The following is a 22,521-nucleotide window of genomic DNA, read 5'->3' as shown; positions in this document are numbered from 1 at the left end:
AGTTGTACGACAGCCAAATTCAGAGAGCTGATAGTCAGTATAGTTTTTTACCAATACAAGGGTCATAACTAGAGTGACTGAGGAAACACATCTAGTTGTAGACCGATTTTCTATTTTTAAAAACAGTGCCCTTGACCTTGAGCCAAGATGCATTCCCAGGAAAGGTATCCATAAACTCTTCCTAAAAATCATGCTAACTCACGATATGTCAACCCCAACTACACAATGTAAGTTGTTCAGTTTCAACCATTTTTATATTTTTAGTAACAGTGACCATGACCTTGACCCCAGGGGCCCAAAATGCAACCCTATAAAATATCTTCATAACCTCTTTCTACCTACCAAGTATAGTCAAGATATATCAACCCTAATAAATTAATCTGTACATACCATTTTTCTATTTTAAGTAACAGTGACCTTGACCCTAGGGGGCCCCAAAGCAGTCACATGAAAGATATCCAAAAAATTATATTAATTTAGTCGAGCTATGTCAACCCTAACTTCAATTATATGAAGTTTGGTCAATAAATGTCAACCCTAACTAAAGTTATTCAGTTTCAACCGTTTTCCTTATTTTATTATCAGTGACCTTGACCTTGACCCAAAATGTAATCCCATGAAAGGTCTGAATAAACATTTTCTAAATACCAAGTTAAGTCAAGATCGGTCAACCCTAACTAAAAAATTCAGTTTCAACCATTTTCCATATTCAGTAACAGTGACCTTCAACTTGACCCCAGGGGCCCAAAACGCAATCCCATGAAAAGTCTCCATTAAATCTTCCTTAATAGATGTTAACCATACTAAAGTTTCTCAGTTTCAATGTTTCTTCAGTTTTTCTATGTTTAGTAACACTGACCTTTACCCTAGGGGCCCCAAATGCAATCCCATGAATGATCTCCATAAACTCTTACTATTTACAATGTTATTCAGTTTTATAGCTAAGTTTGATGCCGCCGGCCTGCTCTAACGATGCGAGTCATCAGGGATATAACTTAACTTATCCGGACCACTAGCCAGCTGGGCTCACAGCTTTTTAAATCAACGAGCCCAGCATCAAGCCCACAAGTCCAACATTTTGCCTAAACCTTTTAATTACATTCGCTTCAATAAACATATAATGTTTTAAGATTGTGTTATCATCGAAATCACAAATCCAATTAAAATCACTGACTGGCTTTTTGTTTATTACAAGTGCATTACAGGTTCTAAACATTACACATAATTTATAATAAAAGCTTTAAGGTTCTTCAAAATGTTTATTGCGATTTTCAAAAGGCTTGTCTTTACCTTTTTGAATAGCCAGAGCTCTTGATAAAATTATTTGCAAAACCCGCAAACGTGCAAAATAAACAAACCATACGAGGATCAGTATTGTTCAGCCACAGGCAGTCATTTGCTCATTCAAGAAAATGCTGTTCAGGGTTAGACACTAACAATTTTCACAAGGTAGTCCCTCGGACTACTGGCCCTGGTAGTCCAAATAAAAGCAAGCCTGCAATGGATCTCTTTAGTGTTTTGTGAGACTTAGCCTTCTCCTTAGAACATTGTCAGTATAACCCTTTGATTGGTCATGTTTTTTATCTGTCTCAATCTTAAAATTTCCACATACTTCAAAACAACTTCTGGCCTATAAATTTAAATCTTAAAACCTAAAAAAATCGAAAAACTGTGCTAAAATACCATCAGAATCTGTCACGTTCAGAAAAATGTTGCAATAAATCACTTGACACCTCGACCAAGATCGTTGCTAAGTTGCACAAATGACAGACATCCTAGCTACCGATAAGCAATATTTGATAATCGGCATCCTACTATTCAGTATTATTTGTTAATCTAAACATATTGTGATGCTTCAAAACATAATTAAATAAATTTCGAAAGTGCTATTTAACATTTTTTTATATGGGAGTAAGATAAAAGTTGATATTGGCCCAAGCTTCAATGTATAAAATGTTAGGAGATTTTGGCGCGAAAATTAACGCACACAATTCTGCCGTCGTCTGCACTTACACTGCATTTGACCTGTTTTGGCAGTATGATTAATTTATCAACTGCTCTTCTAAGATTTCACAAGCCAGACATAATGTTCCTTCTGTTTGCTAAATATATAAACACCGACATTTGGCAATACCCTAAACCATAACCATGACGTATTTTCAGAAAATCTAAAAATAGTAACAACCATCAAGTTTTTGTTTACATTTTATCTTTCATTGTTTCTGACTGAAAATGCATGGGACTTGGAAATTTAGCACTATTGGACCCAAGTCTACCTCGCTGACATTGGCAAAGGTGCACATGTCTGACGATTAAAACACACCATACAGTGTGAAAATGGTTTTTTCCCTTTCTAAATAAAGACATTCTACAGACTGGTTTGAATATTGATCGAAAGGCTATTCAAAATGCGCACGAAATTCGATTAACAGTCCACGTTGTCCGGAACTGCTCAGCCATCTTCATCAAGCTTTAGAATGAGTGTTGACCAGTGATCTTCCGCTTTTTGATATCACTTTTTACGCATGTTTAAGCGTAATAAAGATTTATGCTCAATTAACCGATGTGATATTCACTTTTTCTAGTAGTCCGACGGACTATTGACGTAAAATTTCTGGTAGTCCGACCAAAAAGCTGGTAGTCTCGGACTACCGTTAGTGTCAAACCCTGCTGTTTATTTTTTTCATATTCTTCAAAATACTTCCTTTTTCCAGCCATGCAAGCTTCATAATGCTGTCAATGAATTTCCGCACCTTTCTACTTGGGCCGGCCATATTTGATTTTTCTGCTGCACAATTGGCTATCGCAATTATGCCATTTTTCCAGCACCCCGTACCCTTTCGCGAGAGGTATTTCTCAGCAACCGGAAGCAAACTATTCGGTACCGCGACAAAAAAATCAGACACGCCGCCTGGGTGAATTTCTTTTGAATTTCCCTCGCCCAAATTGGAAATAACTCACCATTGCCGAGTGGGCGAGTGCTAAGTTATATCCTGGAGTCATTATGTGAAAACCTGGTTAAATATGCCGAAATAAGCATAAGCCTTTGAGCCTGAATCAAACCTGCCAGTATTTACTAGAACTCTCATGTATCAACAGGCCTATCATTTTTCTTGCAAAAGTCACTATGACCTTGACCTACTAACTCCATGACCAATGTGTATACTGTACCTTATAGCCCCAACACACTGTATGTAAGTGCGTGTTGTTGAAGTGCTGGCATTTTTGGCGAGGGATGTTAACAGGAAATCTATCAGCTCAACAAACAATGTGTTGTTACAACTCATCACCAGAAAACCTTCAAAAGACAAAAGCTGTTTTAATTTGGCAGATTACAGTGACATTTTAAGGCAAAAAACAGACACTAAAAAAGTACGACCCACTTTCCTTTCGCAACCAAAAGAATAAAATTGATGTATCCTCTGTCTGCGTTCCGCAGAGATTGGATTTTTGGCACTTGGCAGCTAGTTAATCTACCAAAACAATTATAATAGGGGCATTCCTTGGAGATATTAAGTCTGCAAAACATTGCAGAAACTGGATAAGAATCTCTGTGGAAATTATTTTTGTTTACATTAAAATGTCAATCAATTATGATGGCTAAATTTAAATGCTGCTGATGTTTTTCCTCTGCTCTTTTACTTTATTTTTTTTTATATACATCAGAGAAAATATTTGGTAAAATAAAAGTATATTTTTACCTGAAGTAAGCATACCACATAAAGTCGTATTTGCCCATGCATTTCAGAATGTGATCTTTGCTCTTGTTAAATACGTTACTCCCGAAAAAGACAAGTTACTAAATTACTCCAGCTGGCCTTGTATTTGACTATTTTTTATGAATTAAACAAAAATGCAATATATTTTCAAACATCGAAAAACTGCTCTGTTCTGAAAAGTCACAAGATCAATCAAAATGGGTTTTTTCCCATTTTTTTTCAATATTCAATTTGTTTTCATTTGAACTTTAGTTTTCTGTTAACTGAAGATTATTTTACCAGAAACTGCTGTGTTTATTTCTTAATCTCTGTTAATGCGATAATTTTTCAAATTTAGACAAACAAGAGATGTTTGTCAAACATTCTGCCCCCCTCCCCACCTACTGGTCACCCCCAATATAAACGTCAAGGTTCAGACATTGTTGAGTTATCACTTGGAGAAGCTTTGACAACCTTTTCAAGTTAAAAGTCACTTTGACCATGACATTTGACCCGATGTCCCCTAAAAACAAAAGGGTCAGGCCCAACCTTCATATCAAGTTTGATGACCATAGGTCAAGGAATTGTGGTGACTGCATTTAAGGTCATTGTGACCTTGACCTTTGACCCCTAAAATCAATAGAGGTCATCTACTGGTCAGGCCCAATCTCCAAGTCAAATGTGAGGGCCATTGTAGAAGGAGTTGTCGAGTTATCACTCTGAAAATACTTTAGGTCACTGTGACCTTCACCTTTGACCGGACGACCTCTAAAATCAATAGGGGTTAACTATTGGTCAGGACAAGCCTCAATGTCAAGTTTGATGAGGTCCAGGCATTGTTGAGTTATCACTCGGACAAGCTTTGACAACCTTTTCCCTTTTAAGGTCACTGTGACCCTGACCATCGACCTGAAGACCCCTAAAATCGATAGGGGTCATCTACTGGTCAGGCCCAACCGTGATGCCAAGTTTGATAGCCATAGGTTTAGGAATTGTCAAGTTATTACTTTAACAAGCTTTTGGTATACTGACTGACCAAACCGCCTACTGGTGACCAACAGACATGCGCAAAGCAATACACCCTTCTTCTTCAAAGGGGGGCATAATTGCTTGTAGCCCTTGAAGTTCAGTGGTGGGCGTAATGAAACACAAATATTATTTTTAATTCACTGTAAAAAATCTTTAAAATTTGGATAAAAGTCCCATAGTGTACCATGATTATAACTATTTTGATGGTTAAAGCTATTATAAAAGTGTGTATTACATGGCTAATACCTTAAGGACTGTTTCTGAAATAACAAGCAGTTTTCAAGGCAAAATAAAAATTTAAGTCAGTGATTTTTTTACTAACAATTTGACGCCGACAATCGCCAAAAACGCTAAAAAATCACAAAATATGAAGAAAAATACACAATTCCCAAGAGCTACTTGTGAACAAAGTGTTTTCTATTAAGTCAGCGTGTAAAACTCGTAAAAGTTGTATAAAAAATTGAAGATTTTAGTCGAAATATTTACCGATCGGCGATTGCGAATTCGCATACATATAGAATACCGTATGACGGCTTTTATCGATACCCGATCAAGTAGATGCTCCTAAGTAAAGCGCTCCGTCATGCGGAGCAAAATGACACATCAAAATTTATAAACAAATTGATATTTATCGGCAAAATGTCAAGAAATGGCAAGTATTATCAGAAAAAAATACAAAAAGATCCATGCTGCCGGTACACCAACAATATTTCCACCTTTAAACAGATGACATTTACAAATGACCGTGGTGATTCTCAATCTGTCATCAGTTCACTTTCGTGTTCCACATACACATCCAATTGTGTGCCCTTAATTGAAAATGAAGAATCCACACAGTGAACTCAGTTGTCTCTTCAACCTGATCATAAACAATCTTGTGCAGGTGTCATTACAAACCTTAGAACATCTTGTTGACAGTTTCAAATCATACAGGAATAGGAAGTTGAAGTTGTAAATCAAGAATCTACAAAGCTGTTATCTGTAACTCTTTGCATTTAATAAATATGCAATTATCAAAGTTTCATTGTTGTCTATTATCCTTTTAATGTCAATACAGACACTAAATCAGGCTGTATGCTCGAGTATAACACTATTGTTTTTCAGAATTATGATTTTTATGTTTTGTTAATTTTTCACAATTTTGAACTTTAACCCGCTAAAATTTCACAAAAGAAAAGGCATGGGCTATTTAACAGAAAAGTGAAAAAATCACTAAGTAATTCATTTTTTTTTACAACTTTAAGGACTTTTTATCCAGCAGCCTAAAATTCAATTACTTTTCATGTCTTTGCAAACATGTCTTTATCCCTCAGAGTGTGCGAGGAAAGTGGGTCTTACTTGTTGAGTCTACTAGAGTGACCTTATCCTAAAACTATTTGGACACATTCAAACAAAATAATTTGCATACAAGAAATAATAAAGAACATGTTATTTTTTATAGAGGAATATTTTTGTGTACCGTATTTTCTCGACTATAAGGCGATTCGCTTATAAGACGGTCCCCTAACTTTGCCCATGAAATCTGGTGCTTTTTGTTTCGACTCGCTTATAAGACGGGGTCAGTTTTTAAGCAAATTTAAAATGCTAAAATTTCGTCCTAATGTGTAAAAATGTTCAAGCTCAACAGACAATTATCGACTTTCGCGGTAACTATTTTTGTTTTACTCAAAGAAAATGGCGGTCAACTGTGAGCTCTCTATTTGGAGGTAGGTTAAAAATGAGTACATACGTTTGCAGGACAGGTCGTTACTTATCGATATTGTAATAATTAATCAATAACAACATATGTTTGTTTTAGTTTATTTTTTTATTGAAGACACCAATGAAGTTCTTCGGCAAAATAAATGGCTTCAATAACATAACTGCGAAAAGCCGAGGCATGGATAGGTGTTTGTTTAGCAATAATGCTTTAGGCAATATTGTCCCTTGATTGGCGACGAACATAAAGGATTCATATTCGCATTGTCATTTGTTTGCTTAATCAAATTGACAGTTAGGTACCTACATCATATTAAGATTCCAATTTATTGATTTGATATATCTGTCAAACTAATTATACTGACACGTGCCATGAGAAAAAAAAAAAAATGCAGATATAACGGTACACTGTGTGACGTCAGAGCACGCGCGGTGAAGAGATTTCGTGTTGTTGTTTACTTAATTGCCCCATACTTATATCAGCAGACGATAGACTGGATAGACAAATACCCTATGTAAAACTTAACTGATTTTGACTTGAATCTTTTTTTAATATTTTATCGACTCGCTTATAAGACGGGTCCCCTACTTTGGGGGTAAAAATCGGGACCCAATTTCCCCGTCTTATAGTCGAGAAAATACGGTATACAGACTTTATTAGTATACAATGTCAGTAGAAGATGAAAGTGTCATGGCATATTCGCACTCAGTGGCTGCATACCACTAATGGCAAAGTTATCAATCATACCAGATCAATTATGTTAAGGGTGATCTACCAAAATATAATTTCAATACTTAAGATTGCTTTGTTGTTATCATATTATTACAAAAGAATAGTTGTGAAGAAACGTTGACATGGGGACACTGCAGTTTTACCTATAGCAATGATGGCCCTCTTCCTCACTGCCAGGCGGGGACTGGACAGCTGTGGGAGTAGTGCCTGTAGTATTGTGGGGTGGAAACTGATCAGCAAACCTGCATGTACACCATAACATTGAGGTTACATCAAATAGCAGTAACATATGTGAATGTCAAAGCTTGTCTGTCCTTCCTCCTTGATTGAGGGCACTTTTTTGCATAATGATGACACTAAAAACAGCATAAACCTATAATGATACCTTAACTGTTTCATTAGCACATGAATATAGCTGCAGATACAATGTCTCAGGATTGGGAAATTTGACCATTATTTAATATTTACAAATAGACGAAACATCCTTTTGTATAGTTCAATTTCTCAGTTGACATATGTTAAATTTTATCTATTTACCAAATATTATTACTGATTTATGATGTTTACTGACCACTTGGCAATTAAGGCACTAACATACCTCCAAACCTGCTTAGCAGATCCCCCAGAATGTCCAGGGCCTCTAGTTGCACAGACATATCCTCTTGCTGAAACAACAAGGAAACAGTATTGTAGTTCCAATTCATAACATTGGATGACCATATAATCTTATAAGTATCCACCATGTGTTTCTGGTACGGATAGAATAATCCGACCCAAAGGCACGCGCGTAAGCTGGTAACAAGACTCTAAAATTATCGATTGGTGGAAAATTTGAAGAAAAAACACTTATGTACATTTCACAAACAAGCGCATGCGACATTGTTTACTGACGTCATAAAGCACAGTAAAAGCACAGTAATTTTTAATCACTATTGGCGTTAAATGGATCCTCTAAAAATCGCGTTTTTACTTTTATTTATCTTCAATTTTAATCAAAACTCTTGCATACTTATATACGGTTGAACACCGTTAATCCAAAATCGTAGGGACCCCAAAATTATTTCCGAATAGCGATATGTCGGATTAACAACAGAAAATGACAGTGTTTGCGAATTATAGATGACTAAAATATTAAGTCGTGAAGATTACAATGTCAGTTATATGTTACCAATACGATACATTTGGTTAGAGTGATCTTTCGTATACAAAATTATTTGTTAATTTATTGTTTAAAAAATGACAATAATTCATTATTAGACTTCTTTATTAAAACAACATAAACATTTAAAACAAAAAAAAACAGGCATGCATTTCATACATGCCATATTTTCTGGAGACCATTCAGGGGGATTTGTTCAAAAGGCTGAAAATTCAGGGGGATTTTGGTTGCATTCAGGGGGATTTTTTTAGCAGGTCTAAGTTGGCGAAATTTTAAAGTATTTTTAGACGCAAGTACGAAAAAATGTATTCACATATATTTTGCTTTGAAAAAAACTTTTTCATTATACAGAATTATTTTATGTCATGATTTATCACATTCTTATGATACACTGTCATGTCATACTGTAATGCACTTGCAGAACAAAATATGTCATTGGAAAAATATGTTTTCGAGACAATTGAATTAAATTTACCTTTCTCCAAAGTCTTTTTAAAAAAATGTGCTTAATTCTATCAGCTTGATGACTTTCAGACAATAAGAGAATAGAATAAATAATTAATTTCTTCCTTCCAAAATAGTAATATTTCTTTGCCTTTGATAATTACTACTAATTAATTGATCACTTGTTGTAAGTTTCCTTTAGGCATTTCACCCTCGTGGAGTTGTTTCTTTGCATTCAGTTTCACTCACATACTGTGGTTTCACTTACTTTGTCATTATTGCCTGATTTTTCTTATAAATTCCGGGGGATTTTTATCTCCCGCCGGGAGACCGGGGGATGGATCGAAATTCCGGGGGATATGGCATGTATGGCATTTGGAGCACAGTTTATAAAAAGCCTGTTTAAATAGCACTGAAATTACACATTGTTTACTCAGTATCGTTCAGTTTATTTTTTAAAGAATGATGTGATGTCTCGCTGACCTCTGTTGATTCTGTCAATGTGTTTCTTAGTCATGTATCCGTCCAATTTGTTAATAAAGTTGTACACAACATCACCCAAATGAATCACTCATTTTCTGACATTCTGACATGTTTGTAACATAGCGTGCTCAATGTCAATCTTTAACATGCGCTAATTGTGCTCCTTTTTCACCTCAAGCCGATGCCCGATTGCATTCACAGTATGCTTTATAACACAATGATATGATCCAAGTTCGAAATGAGAATTGATAAATAGGTGTGAAATATCAAATCGGGACTATAATTTTTACTTCAGAATAGCGATTTCGGATTAAAGATTAAAAATTAAGTTAAACAAAGAAGGAGTAAAATCGGGACCGAAAAGTCATTTCGAAATAGCGATAACTTCGGATAAACGGTGTTCGGAATAGTGGTGTTCAACTGTATTTGATTGAGCTTTATTGAAATAGCATAATATACTTTTCATAAACCATACAATAACAGACATGACCGGAAAGACACGTCTGGTATGCTAGAATATTATAAGTCCCTTGACACAAGATGTTTGACTGATCATTTCAGACAAAGTTTATATAAATTAAATTTGTAAGTGAAAATGCCAATGCATTCTTGACTAGAACCCAGTGTATAAACCTGCATGTATGTATTCTAGAAGATTTTACCTTAGAGATTGCGCTGGTGAGACGGCCGGTGATCTTCTTACAGATACTTGCAGCCAGCGCTGTGGAGGACGGAGGCAGTTCACTGATCACAGTCTTCAGGCCTAAAACAGCAGGTAGGCTAGTTTACAACCCAATACAGCTTCGTCTTCAAACACTTTGTCATAAATTTAAAACTGAAATTCTAGAAACACTGCAATGCAACATAAACCAGGTTTTCATAATTTTTGCAACAAGAATTTGGGAAAATTAAATAAGTGATGTAGAATACAGATGGAGAAGTGAAAATTTATTTGTTAAAAAAGAGCACCTTGGGGCAAACTTAAACACTTGTCAGTTATTTGACCAAAGGCCCAAAATCCAAACAATTTTGGCCACAAAACATTTAGTGTGACCTTACACTTAAACATACAGGTATAAGTGATGCTGGTTACAAACAATCTTGGTATGATGAAACAAGAGGGCCATGATGGCCCTTAAACGCTCACCTAGGCAAAGGGTCACAACTCGGTGATAAAGCATTAATAAAAATGTGCAATTTAAACATATCTTTACTGATGATGATGCCTTGTTTTATATTTGTAAATGGTCATGCAATAAAGCTACCTGCATAGTTTTATTGAATTTGGCCTGGTAGTTTCAGAGAATTTTTTAAAGCAAAACAGTAAGTCGGCCATTTTGTTGTTGTTGTTGTTGTTGTTGATCAATCTCAATGCCTTGTTGTATTTTTGTAGAGGGTCATGCAATGAAGCTTCCTGTTAAGTTTCAGTGAATTTAGCCTGGTAGTTTCAGATGAGATGTTTTTTAAAGCAAAACAGGAAGTTGGCAATTGTTGTTGTTGTTGATCAATCTCGATGCCTTGTTGTACTTTTGTAGAGGGTCATGCAATGAAGCTTTCTATTAAGTTTCATTGAATTTAGCCTGGAAGTTTCAGAGGAGATGTTTTTTAAAGCAAAACAGGAAGTTGGCCATTGTTGTTGTTGTTGATCAATCGGGACACCTTGTTGTATTTTTGTAGAGGGACACCCAAGGAAGCTTCATGTAAAGTTTCATTGAATTTGGACTGGTAGTTTCAGAGAAGATGCTTTTTAAAGCAAAACAGGAAGTCAGCCATTTTGTTGTTGTTGTTGTTAATCAATTGGGACCCCTTGTTGTATTTTTGTAGAGGGACACCCAAGGAAGCTACCTGTGAAGTTTCATTGAATGTGGCCATGAAGTTTCAGAGGAGATGTTTTTTAAGCAATTGTTGAAGGACGGACAGACTGACTGACGGGCGGATGACTGACAAAGACTGATCACAATAGCTCACCTTGAGCATACATGAATACAGCAAAGACAAGCCAAAATACAAGAAGTGTATTAATGAACTTTGACCTACAGCCATTGGTCTTGCATTTCATAGCCACCAGTTATGCCAGGCAGGGCTTCTAAAATTTTGGAACCTCAATCGGTCAAGACCCGGGACACCCCCCCCCCCCCCCAAAAAAAAAGAAAGACATGTTCAAAAGTCTGATTGAATAGAAATGTCACACATTTTCACATTTTCGCGAGGTGTATTCTGTCAATATTTTTTCGCGATGTGGCAATTCCTAAGAGACTCTAGAGCTATCATAGCCGATTTAGATACATGGGTGAAAGTTGGAAATTTTGAAAAACCTGAAATATTTTGCTGGGGGCCGCAGGGCCCCCCGGTGGGCCCAGGGCAAAGCCCTGGCAGGGGGTCCAGGGGGGCGGAGGCCCCCGGAAGCTCCTGAGATTTAAGAATTTTAAGGGAATAAAATGCCATTCCAGAGTATAAATTGACTATGAAATGAAATTGAAGCCTGACTTAAATTACTTTAATGTATGGCTAAATAATATTTTCTACACTATTAAAAAGAAAAAATATTAATATAAGAAAATGATACCATTAATGAATTTTATGCCTAAACTGATTCGTTTGGTAGGAAATGTATCAACAGTCACAAAAATGTATAAGGTAGAATTTCTTCATTTATTTATTATAATTAAGATTTGGACCAAAAAAACTTATAATATTTCAAACTGATGCTTTTGTCAACACTCTTAACAACCATTAATCAACCAAGTTTGATTCTTTTCCATTTATTCTGACTGTTGCTACCATTTTCATTTTTTCATTTACTTTTAAGCACCGTCTGTTTGGCCAGTCCGTGTAATTTTGCAACCCTTTTTGCTTTTTCAGTTTTGAGAAGCTGCAGGGAAGATTCCCAAATGATTGGTTTTTACACATCATTTCATCGCCAAATGATTACGCTCCGCAGGGTGATTTCCCCATCTATCACCGTTTTTGTCAACCTCAGACAAACATTCCCACCTCCACTTTTTTGCTGCCTTTTCTAAGTCCTTCGTATTATAACCCGCTAGCAAAAACTTCATTTTCAGAACTTTTTTGTTTGATAAACAATCGTCTGCATCGAATGACAGTTGCTAATAATAACAATGTCGGCCATCTTTATGTGCAGTCCTTAAGTGATAAAAGACACGCTATTTCATTGGAGGGCAAAATCGAGTAAGGGGTTAGCCAATCAAAAGTATCCTTTCACACGAATGACGTATAGGGTTGGCCTCGACCTCGTTTGTCGGAATTACGATTCCGCGATTCCCGATGAAAGAGGATCGCACACCGAGTCTGTTTGGCCGTAATCGAACAAAAAGATCGGCTATCTCCGTAAATGAAATAAAAACGCGCACTTGTTCAAGCGGGCACCTGCTGGATTGCAAAAATGGAGGTTGTGAAATCGGACTTATTGTTGACCTCTGCAAAATATGATCGAAATTCGGAAGAGGAGTTGGGTCATACCCCCTAACCCCCCTCTGAAAATCTCAACGGATTTACACGATTTGGAAAAACGACCCCTCTGGATCAGGAAAAAACGGAAAATCCGGCATATGCCGGAAAACTTTCATCCATGTAGATAGTCATTGATACAAGCTAAATTTAAATGAGATTCTCATCGAGTTCTGCGGCGTTTCTATTAAACAAGAACGACTGCGATCGTAATTAACTGCGGCCGGCGGGAAGTGGTCAGACGCATTCGGACCTCCTCGGCCATTTTTATTGACAACAACCTCGGATGTATGCCGGTACATCAGTTGAAGTAGTTCGCATTTTTTTTAACCCTTTAGCGCATGTATATGAGATAGGCCGACATAGCTCATTAGCAGATGTATACGCATCTGGCCGACTGTATCCATTACTGGATGTTAACGCATGGCCCGCATATTTCAATAGGGTCATTTCAATATTTCAATTTTGCATCTTTCTTTTTGTAAACAATATCCCGGATGTTTATAAAATTAAAGTTTAACCTTTTGTGTATTGATTTTCCCTTGAAAATATCGTCTGCTAAATTGAGAAGGTGTTTATACTCTCAATCGCAGGTGTGATATCCCATTGTGACGTAATAAACCCACGAGCTAAGTACTGTATGGAATTTCCCCCAAATTCATTGATGCGTAAATCATTAAATATATTACGTCAGTTCAGTTTACCATTAAAATCAATTGAGATTATATTTACTTAAAGGTAATATTTTGTTTACAAACAAAAGAAACAATTAGTAAATGAGAAAATGATGGGTAAATTTTCTGTGAAGCTTATATAATGTCCATCATAGTTTTGGCTGTAAAATAGGTCATGTGCAAGCGTTTTGTTTGATCTAGATCTTTTTATTCATACCGGAATATCATTTATCGGCTTTCTTTTTTGTAAACAATTTTATGAGGGGGTAATAAAGTTAAACAGACACCTTGGACTGGATCTCTCAGCTGGATGACACCGGATATTCCTGACATATTTCTGTGTATTAATACACAAGAACATAAATTGTCGGCTTTTTAATCCAGATGGGTCTTTTTTATGATAGGGGTTATAAAAATTAGAACGATCCCAGCATTTTATTACCCTTTGATTTAATGCAATTATGACATTTCAAAGAAATGTTGCAATTCCATCTTGAAAATACATTCACAGCTGAAATAAAATAATTTAATATTTCATCATTGACACCATTTATTAGATAATTTAATTATCTATAAAAAATGTATTCACATAAAAAAGATTTGGACACAATTATTTGGAGTAACATTAATTTTAAGGTCATACTGCTGTATTCATTTTCTCATTTTCAAATATCCAGAAAAGTACCTAGTATACAGATAAGGACTGCTTATCAGTAAGATGGCTATTGCCTGGGAGGTGTAATCTGGCCACTTGTCTATGTGCTAAAGGGTTAATTATATCATTAATTAAATGTAGTGGTTCAGAGTTGTATTTATTGATCTAATTTTAAATTGATTACCAGTGAAGTGTATTATTGCAAACATAATTAAGATTACCATGAGTTAAGTCATGAAGTTTAACTGCTAAATAGAATTACTACGCGATCTATTTGCAGCGGACTTAAACGTACCTCTTTATGAGTATGTAAACCAAATACATCCGAGGTTGTTTCGATAAAAATGGCCGAGGAGCTCCAAATGGGTCAGACGACAACAAGTGAAACAGTATTATTGAATGATTTATTTGCTTAATGCTTCTACAGTGGGTTAACATTCAACTGATAATCTTGAATAATAATAAAACATATCTAGATTTATAATCGGGGCTTCAAGCTATAAGTTTAATATCGACAACAAATTTTTATTTTCTGCGAATTAACATGACGTAAGTGGCGCACTCAGCTTTCAGACTCTGTAGTTAATCAAGCGTGTCGCTGTTGATATCCTATATATGACTAGGTTAATTAATTCGGAATTTTATTGCATTCTTTAAAACTGTTTTTAACCAGCAATGCTTCATTATTACAATTTAAATTTAACAGTTTGGTAATCAACAAAAGGATATATCATGTAATGATCGACGACGACATAGCATATTGCCATGTGAAAATATGGACCGATTTTTAACACTTAATAAGGATAGCTGCAAGCACATAATTAACACATAGTGTGTTTGTGTCTTCTGCCACCAACTAATACACTTGATTGGACCAATTGCAAGTGTCTGCTAATTAACATAAAGGCTATATAGTAGTCAGCGTGGCGGAAAAAGCAGCTGGTCACATTGGTCTGATGGTTACTAGGACACTTTTATTGGGGGTATTTTTGAATGTGTGAATGACCCAAGAATGTTTGTGTATTACAATTTTTACTGACTTAGTCGTTTTGAACTGAAATTATAAAAAAAATAGGAACATTTCGGACTGATTTTTTTTACACTTTTTGAAACTGAAATCGGTCTGGCTTGGTCAAAATCGGTACACTCCGGCAAATTGCTGGTTTTTAGAAGCCCTGATGCCAGGTTATTATTCTCAATGCATGACTAAGTAACAGCCTGGGCAAGCCAAAATACTAGGCATTTTGACCAATGACCTTGTCATGGAGAACATAAGCGTCAAGTTGTTTTAAAATCCCTCCATGCACCCCAATCAAACACTAAATAGAGTATTTTGGCCATTGACATTTCATGATCACACCCCTGTGTTTTGTTTGTGACACACTGTCTTCTCATGGTGAACATTTTTAACAAGTTATTTTGAAATGCATTGCATAGATCCAGCCATGAACACAAACTATTGACACCAACAGCTCACACCAACATAACCTAATTAATAAACCTTCAGAAAACCTGGTTAAAAATCTATTCAGTGTTTCAAGTATCTAAGTTTATAATAACTGTTGGTGAAGAAAGTTTTAAAACTTGACATTTTTAAAAATACACTCAAACTAGCCTCTTGAGTGTCAAGCAGTATCAGTTATTTAAAATTACTTTTAAAAGAAACGCAACATCAGCATTAACAGCATAAATAGGACTGATACATTACCAATGCTGGAGATATCACGTAGCTGCTCTTTGTCCGATAGCATGTTACTGCACAATGTGTCTACTATCGTCTCAACCTGGAACTCCTTCACTTTATTCACAAGGGGGCCCAAACTTAAATAGGAAAAAACATACTTACAGTTTTAAAATCTTAAAATAGGCATTTGATTAAGAACCTGTTAACATTTCCAGAATAATAACCAATACTTATCTTCTATCAATGAAGAAAAAACATGCAAAATATGTCTGCGGACCAGGGTCTGGTGGGTCAAGGTGGGTCCAGGGCGAAGCTCTGGCTAGGGGTCCAGGAGGGCCTAAGAATTAAGGATTTTAAAGGGATGGGAATGACTGTCCTGAGAATAAATTGACTTTGAAATAAGAATCAAGCCTGTCTTAAATATTTCTAAAGTATGACTAGATGATATTTTTTACCATAGTTAAAAACAAATCCTTGAAAGATAAACACATTAATATCATTCATTTCATGCCCCCCCCCCCCCAAAAAAAACACTGAAAGTTCTGACACTAATGATTCCGACACACATAATTATTATAATCAATAATTTATTTTGCATTCCTTATTTCTGTACACTCAATGGTTTATTCATATTTGTAGTGAAATCAAAGATTGCGGCCATGATTTAATGGTTCTCAAACAACGATTAGCGATTATTATTTCCCGATCGTATGGTATTAACTAATCAGCCTAGACAAATTAGTGGTAAAAAAGATAGTTGGTTAACCAGTCTAGAGTAAAATGGGCGCATATGGTATTCGACTGAACGATTTAAGTTTTCATCCGACAAATCGCACTTCTTTGTCGCAATACATTACCATGCACCTTTAAACTCTTCACCGCTCATGCTCTAACGCCACACAGTGTACTGTTTGATTAGCAGCTGACATATTTCAATACATGTGTAAATACATGTAGGTTAAGCACTGGCAGGTGTTAGTTGGGATTGCAGTTGATGGGACTTACAGTTATTAGAAGTGTTTGTAATCAGTTGCAATTTTACTATCGATGATCGGTTCCACTCAAGTGACCAATTATCGATAGTACAATCGGTTTTTAAAATACTAGATAGTACCTGAGTTGTAGTTTTATTCATGTACAGTAAAACTCCTAATCATTATATGCATATACCTTATGTCTATGATTGAAGTTATAAAGTGTGGTTGTATAAAAAATAGTTCATTTACATGCTCATTGTGGCTTTCATCAGCCATTTTGTTAAAGATAACATCTGAACACTTCCTAATTTTTTATTTTTTTTCGATAATCGATTATAACTAAATACCGGTTGTCCGGTTAGCGCAGTGGTTAACACACTCGCTTCTCACCTAGGCGATCCGGGTTCTATTCTCGGCTCGGGCGCATGTGAGTTTGGTTGGTGGTCACCAAGCTGGACAAGTGGGTTTTCTCTGGGTTCCCCCACAACATAAGACCACACTCTCGCATAAAATCGGGCCAACGAGAGTGATAAATATAATGTTCTAATAACTTGTTTCACAATCGTTGTAAAATAAATATGTTTAAACTAAACTAACTAAATACTATCGATTGTCGCCGATTTCAGGCCCAACCAATCGATTTTGGATTATAATCGATCATCGGAACATCACTAGTTATTAGGCATAGAATAATAACCATTGATAATTGCTTATAAATTAATGTAGCAATAAATGAAATGTGTATTGAAACCTGCCATTTAGCGTTTACCAGTATAAACGCAGCACCTGGTTGTAAGAAAAAAGTAGGTTTTATTTCAGACATGGAAAAAATAAAAAGGCGAACATTATCTAAAATATTTGCATTATATATTCGGAAAAATTTGTCTCTTGTGAACTGCCACGTGTTTGGACTGATTACAGGCTGTCCAGCACTTTTTGCCAAGAAATTTTAGGGCTAATTTAGGGCTAAAATAGGGCTAGGAATTTAAGGGCTAAATATGGTGGTTGTAAACATCATTATCGACATACCTCTGCAAATTTAACAAGAAATAAACTCACATACTATAAGTACAGGAATGACATAATAATACACCAGGGTTCCATTATCTCAGCTGTTCTTTTACATTAAAGACACATTGAACATGAAATAGTGAGTCTATAAGTTTATATTTTCAAAACTGTTAAGGCAATTAGAGAAGACAAGTGAAAAAAGTAGGAATTGACATATAAAAACAAGGGCTTTTTTTAGGAATTTTCTTTGAATTTTGAGTTTTATTAGGAATTTTAGCAAAACCGGAAAAAAATAGGAATTTTTAGAAACTTTAGGGCTGCTGGACAGCCTGTGGTTACAAGCGTCTGCCAATTAGAAGGTATTGGGTGTATATGGTAGCAAAACAAAGCTGGCTGCGTGTATCTTGTGGTTAACATGTCACTTTTATTGGGGCATTTTTTTTGGGGGGGGGGGGGTGAAAGACAAGCCAGGTTTCAGTGTTCAAATTTTTCGAGATGTAGCAGTTTCAGACCAAAACATAAAAAAATGAACAAATTTCAGACGATTTTTTTATCATTTTCTGATAGTGAAATTGGTCCGGTGTGGTCCACACCAGCAAATTTTGGGTTTTTGGAAACCTTGTTTGGGTCATACCCTTTTTATACCATTAATTCATTGTAAAGTTTAAATATTCCAGTTCCTTACAATCATGTAGACACCCAAATTCTGTACTTGATGGGCATGTATCATGTTCCAAAAATAGCAAAACAGCCATGATTTCACTCTGCCATAACAAGCAAAAATTTGGCAGAAACTTACAGGAATATACAATTTGCATCATTTTGTGTACTTACCACTTCACAGCCAAATTCTGCACCTCCCCATTTTTATCTTCCAAAAGCTTCAACAACATCTTCACCACCTAAGAAAGATATTACTTAGCATCAATGTCATATGTTCAATAATAATAATAATAATAATAATAATAATAATAATAATAATAATAATAATAACTAATTGCTTCCATGTTTCATCCTATCATAAATCCAGTTTTACTTGAGTTTATGCCTTAAATTTCTCCCCTAAAAAGCACACTTCAATGCATTTTCATAGGATACTGACATAAATACAATATCTTTTCCAGAAAATATGTGTCTTTAACATTAGCTCTTTACAAAGTTTCAATAAAGTTAAATGTCTATTCCAGCAAAATTAATTAATAAATTATATACAAACTAGACACCAACAGGTGACATGTTGCGCGCATTGAAAGAGCCTTTGACACAGACATATATCAACCTAGACCTCTAAGCGTGACCCCTCCACCTTTGAGATACAAACCATAGTATATGACGAACCTTCATGGCAAGTGTTTTGAAAATCCTAAAATGCATGGTCATGATTCAACCCAGAAAAGGATCATTTCAACATTTGATCTCTAAGTGTGACTTTCACCTTTGGGATAAAGAGTGAGTACTTGTGCAAGACACGCCATCTCATCTGGGTGAACCAGTTCATAGTGAGTTTTTTGAAAATCCTATAATGCATGGTCAAAATACAGCCCAGACAAGGATCACTTTAACCTTTGACCTCTAAGGGTGACCTTAACCTTTGTGATACGGACCTGTGTTTTGTGTGTGACACTCACATCTCATCATAGTAAACCTTGACATGGCAACTGTTTTGAAAATCCTAAAGGGTATAGTAATGATATAGCCCAGATATTTCAATCTCTGACCTCTAAACGTTTCTGCATTTTGCCTTCATCAGTAGATATACTCATATCACAGAAAGGAACATCATATATACACTGTTTAATAATGACACCTTGTTAAGCATGAAAACCAATGATAATGATAAAAACAGAAATATGACATACATATGAACTTTTAAGTATTTGGATCACAAGTGATACAAAGGCCTATAGTATAATATACCGGTTCTTCCCTTATTTGCCAAGTGAAAAGAAACTGCCATTAAATACGTAAGTATCCAAATGCAAAAACATGGCCGCTTTCCCGAAAATAAGACCCAGCAAATAAGGGTCTGCTTGGGGTTATGTTGACTAAAATTGATGTAAAAGGTAAAAAAACAAACATTTTTTGCTACTGTAAGCCAGTATGTTGACTTTGGATTTGGGGTTGTACTACTAGAAAGAGGTGATATGACGCCTGAAGACTGGATACTGGCATGTAGGGGACATCTAGGGCTAACACCTGGTACCAGCAAATAAGGGCTTTAAGAAGATGGCCAGGTTTTTCATGAAATATATTGAAGAGAATGATTTGAATAGTTTAACCTCAAATACGCAGTACTGGAATTGAAATTGCCTCAAACTTTGACAAAGATATGAAAAGTTATGGTGGAATTCAGTAAATAAGATGGGTGGCGTGTCAAAGTCAGACTTTGAAAGCACTTCTAGAAAACTATAAAAGAACTGCTATTTATCACTTGCTTCAGGAAAAGATGAGAATTCAGACAAGGCGAAGAACCTCACAACTGAAAGGTTCCTGATATTCCTTCCTTTCATGCTAGACTGGACACAAGGGTGATATTGAAGGGGTTTCAAGAGACATGTTGTCAGATCACATCAAAAACATCAGTTCTTGTGCGAATCATGTTCACCATATCCCTACGTAACCAAGTGTAAACATGGGTTTAGTCAAATGAACTTAATAAAAATGACAAGAAAACCAGCCTACAGTATGACTCACTTGCAACACTAGTTCGCATTTATAAGGTATGCTGTGATTGCACTCCAGGAATTCCAGGCGAGACGAGCAATCCAAAAAACATGACCAGGACCTAAGAAACCTACAGTTGTTGACCAGGAGTTGTCCTTGGTTTCAGACTAAAGACAATCATAAATGTCAAGTTTCTATCGTATTGAAATTAATGTTTTCAAGCTGAGTGGCTGTAAAACAAGCAAATGTTCAATCAGTGTTACTATATTTTGTGCATGAAAATGTAGCGCGGGTAAATTTTGTTCAGGCGAGAAAAAAAGAAAAAATTCAGGGTCAATCTCCTTGCAGATGGAGTAAGCCAAAAAATGTCAAGGCCTGAGAATTATATAATTAAAAAATATCATTCTTGTGATTTAGAACATAACAGTCCCCCTATGGTTATCTATAAGTCCGGGAACAATTTTGCCTTTTTAGTAATTGATAATTCGGAGGAGAGGGGCATTGCCAAAGAGGTGTGGCATAACATCGCACCCTGCCACGGTAGTATATGTACCTTACGCTCGCTGTCATCATCAAGCTTGATTGAATCCTTCTGCAGCTCTGTCATTAAGTCGTTAGTAGCCATAAACCTGAAGTCTTTATCATTTGATGTCATCTGAAACAACATACAAAAAATCTAAGGATGTAAAGTAACAGCCTACTACACCCACAAAGGACAAATGATCCAAATACAATACATATTTATACATGAATGACATCCCAAACCTTGCATTTTTTTATTTTTAAAACCAAACTATTATCCACAATATATACAAAAATGCATTTCAAATTAAACAAGAGCGGTCACAGACAGCTATATCCCCCGCCTCATGGGGGCATTTTTTGTAATGAAAGCCAATCAATGGTAAGGGTAGTTTCTCAGGAAAATAAGAAATGCGTAAAATTAAGAAAGGGCAATAACTCTTTCAAAAAAGGTCAAATTGCAAAAGCCTGACAATATGCGCTGCGTCACTATATAGTCATAAACGTAAGAGGAGTTGCAAACAAACCAATTTTAATTGTAAAATAAAAGAAGGGCAATAACTTTCAAAAATGGTTGAATCGCGAAAGCCCGACAGTATGCGCTGCATCACTATATAGTCATCAATCTGTGAAAGTTTTGTAGAAATTGCATGAAAAACGTAAGAGGAGTTGCGAAGAAACCAATTTTAAATCTAAAAAAAAAGGGCAATAACTCTTTCAAAAATGGCTGAATCGCGAAAGCCCGACAATATGCCCTGCGTCACTATATAGTCATCAATCTGTGAAAGTTTGGTAAAAATCGCATGAAAAACATAAGAGGAGTTGCAAAGAAACCAATTTTAAATGTAAAATAAACAAAGGGCTATAACTCTTTCAAAAATGGTTGAATTGCAAAAGCCAGACAATATGCGCTGCGTCACTATATAGTCATCTATCTGTGAAAGTTTGGTAGAAATCGCATGAAAAACGTAAGAGGAGTTGCGAAGAAACCAATTTTAAATGTAAAATAAGCAAAGGGCAATAGCTCTTTCAAAAATGGTCAAATCGCAAAAGCAAGACAACATGTGCTGCTTCACTTAATGATCATCAATTTGTCAAAACTTGGTAGTAATCGCATGAAAAACGTAAGAGGAGTTGCAAAGAAACCAATTTTAAATGTAAAATAAGCAAAGGGCAATAACTCTTTCAAAAATGGTCGAATCGGGAAAGCCCGAAATATGCACTGCTTCACTTTATGATCATCAATCTGTGAAAGTTTGGTAGAAATCGCATGAAAAACGTAAAAGGAGTTGCGAAGAAACCAATTTTAAATGTAAAATAAGCAAAGGGCAATAACTCTTTCAACAAGAGCCGTCGGCGCACTCGACTACGCCACTTTGACTTAGAAGTGAATACAATAATGATGTATTATTACCAAGTTTGGTCTCTTTATGTCAAATCTAACTAAAATTATTTGATACACAAGGTGACTTTGATACTGCCCTCCCACCAGCCCGCCCGAACAATGACGCAAGCCATTCAAATAACTTGACTTCCCATTATGAAAATGTGGTTAAGAATGTACAAATATGTCTTTCAAAAGAAATTTTAAAAAAAATCAAAAAAAATCAAGGGCCATAATT

At 35.8% G+C, this 22,521-nt stretch overlaps 1 protein-coding gene across 1 annotated transcript in view; it reads right to left on the bottom strand.

Annotated features, from left to right (window-relative positions):
• Nucleotides 1-22,521, bottom strand: part of LOC128205466 (cullin-associated NEDD8-dissociated protein 1-like) — a 107,029-nt gene that overhangs the window by 74,772 nt on the left and 9,736 nt on the right. The window contains exons 2-8 of the mRNA XM_052907116.1: nucleotides 20,931-21,032; nucleotides 18,548-18,615; nucleotides 15,750-15,862; nucleotides 9,907-10,007; nucleotides 7,757-7,823; nucleotides 7,302-7,400; nucleotides 3,172-3,298 (exon numbers count right to left, since the gene is read on the bottom strand). Of these exons, the coding sequence (XP_052763076.1) occupies nucleotides 3,172-3,298; nucleotides 7,302-7,400; nucleotides 7,757-7,823; nucleotides 9,907-10,007; nucleotides 15,750-15,862; nucleotides 18,548-18,615; nucleotides 20,931-21,032 (677 nt within the window). The remainder of the gene's footprint in view (nucleotides 1-3,171; nucleotides 3,299-7,301; nucleotides 7,401-7,756; nucleotides 7,824-9,906; nucleotides 10,008-15,749; nucleotides 15,863-18,547; nucleotides 18,616-20,930; nucleotides 21,033-22,521) is intronic.

This window comes from Mya arenaria, chromosome 10, assembly GCF_026914265.1.
Source record: "Mya arenaria isolate MELC-2E11 chromosome 10, ASM2691426v1".
Classification (NCBI taxonomy): Eukaryota; Metazoa; Mollusca; class Bivalvia; order Myida; family Myidae; genus Mya; species Mya arenaria.
The sequence above is the reverse complement of the archived record's forward strand: the minus strand, read 5'-3'. Positions and strand labels throughout refer to the sequence as shown.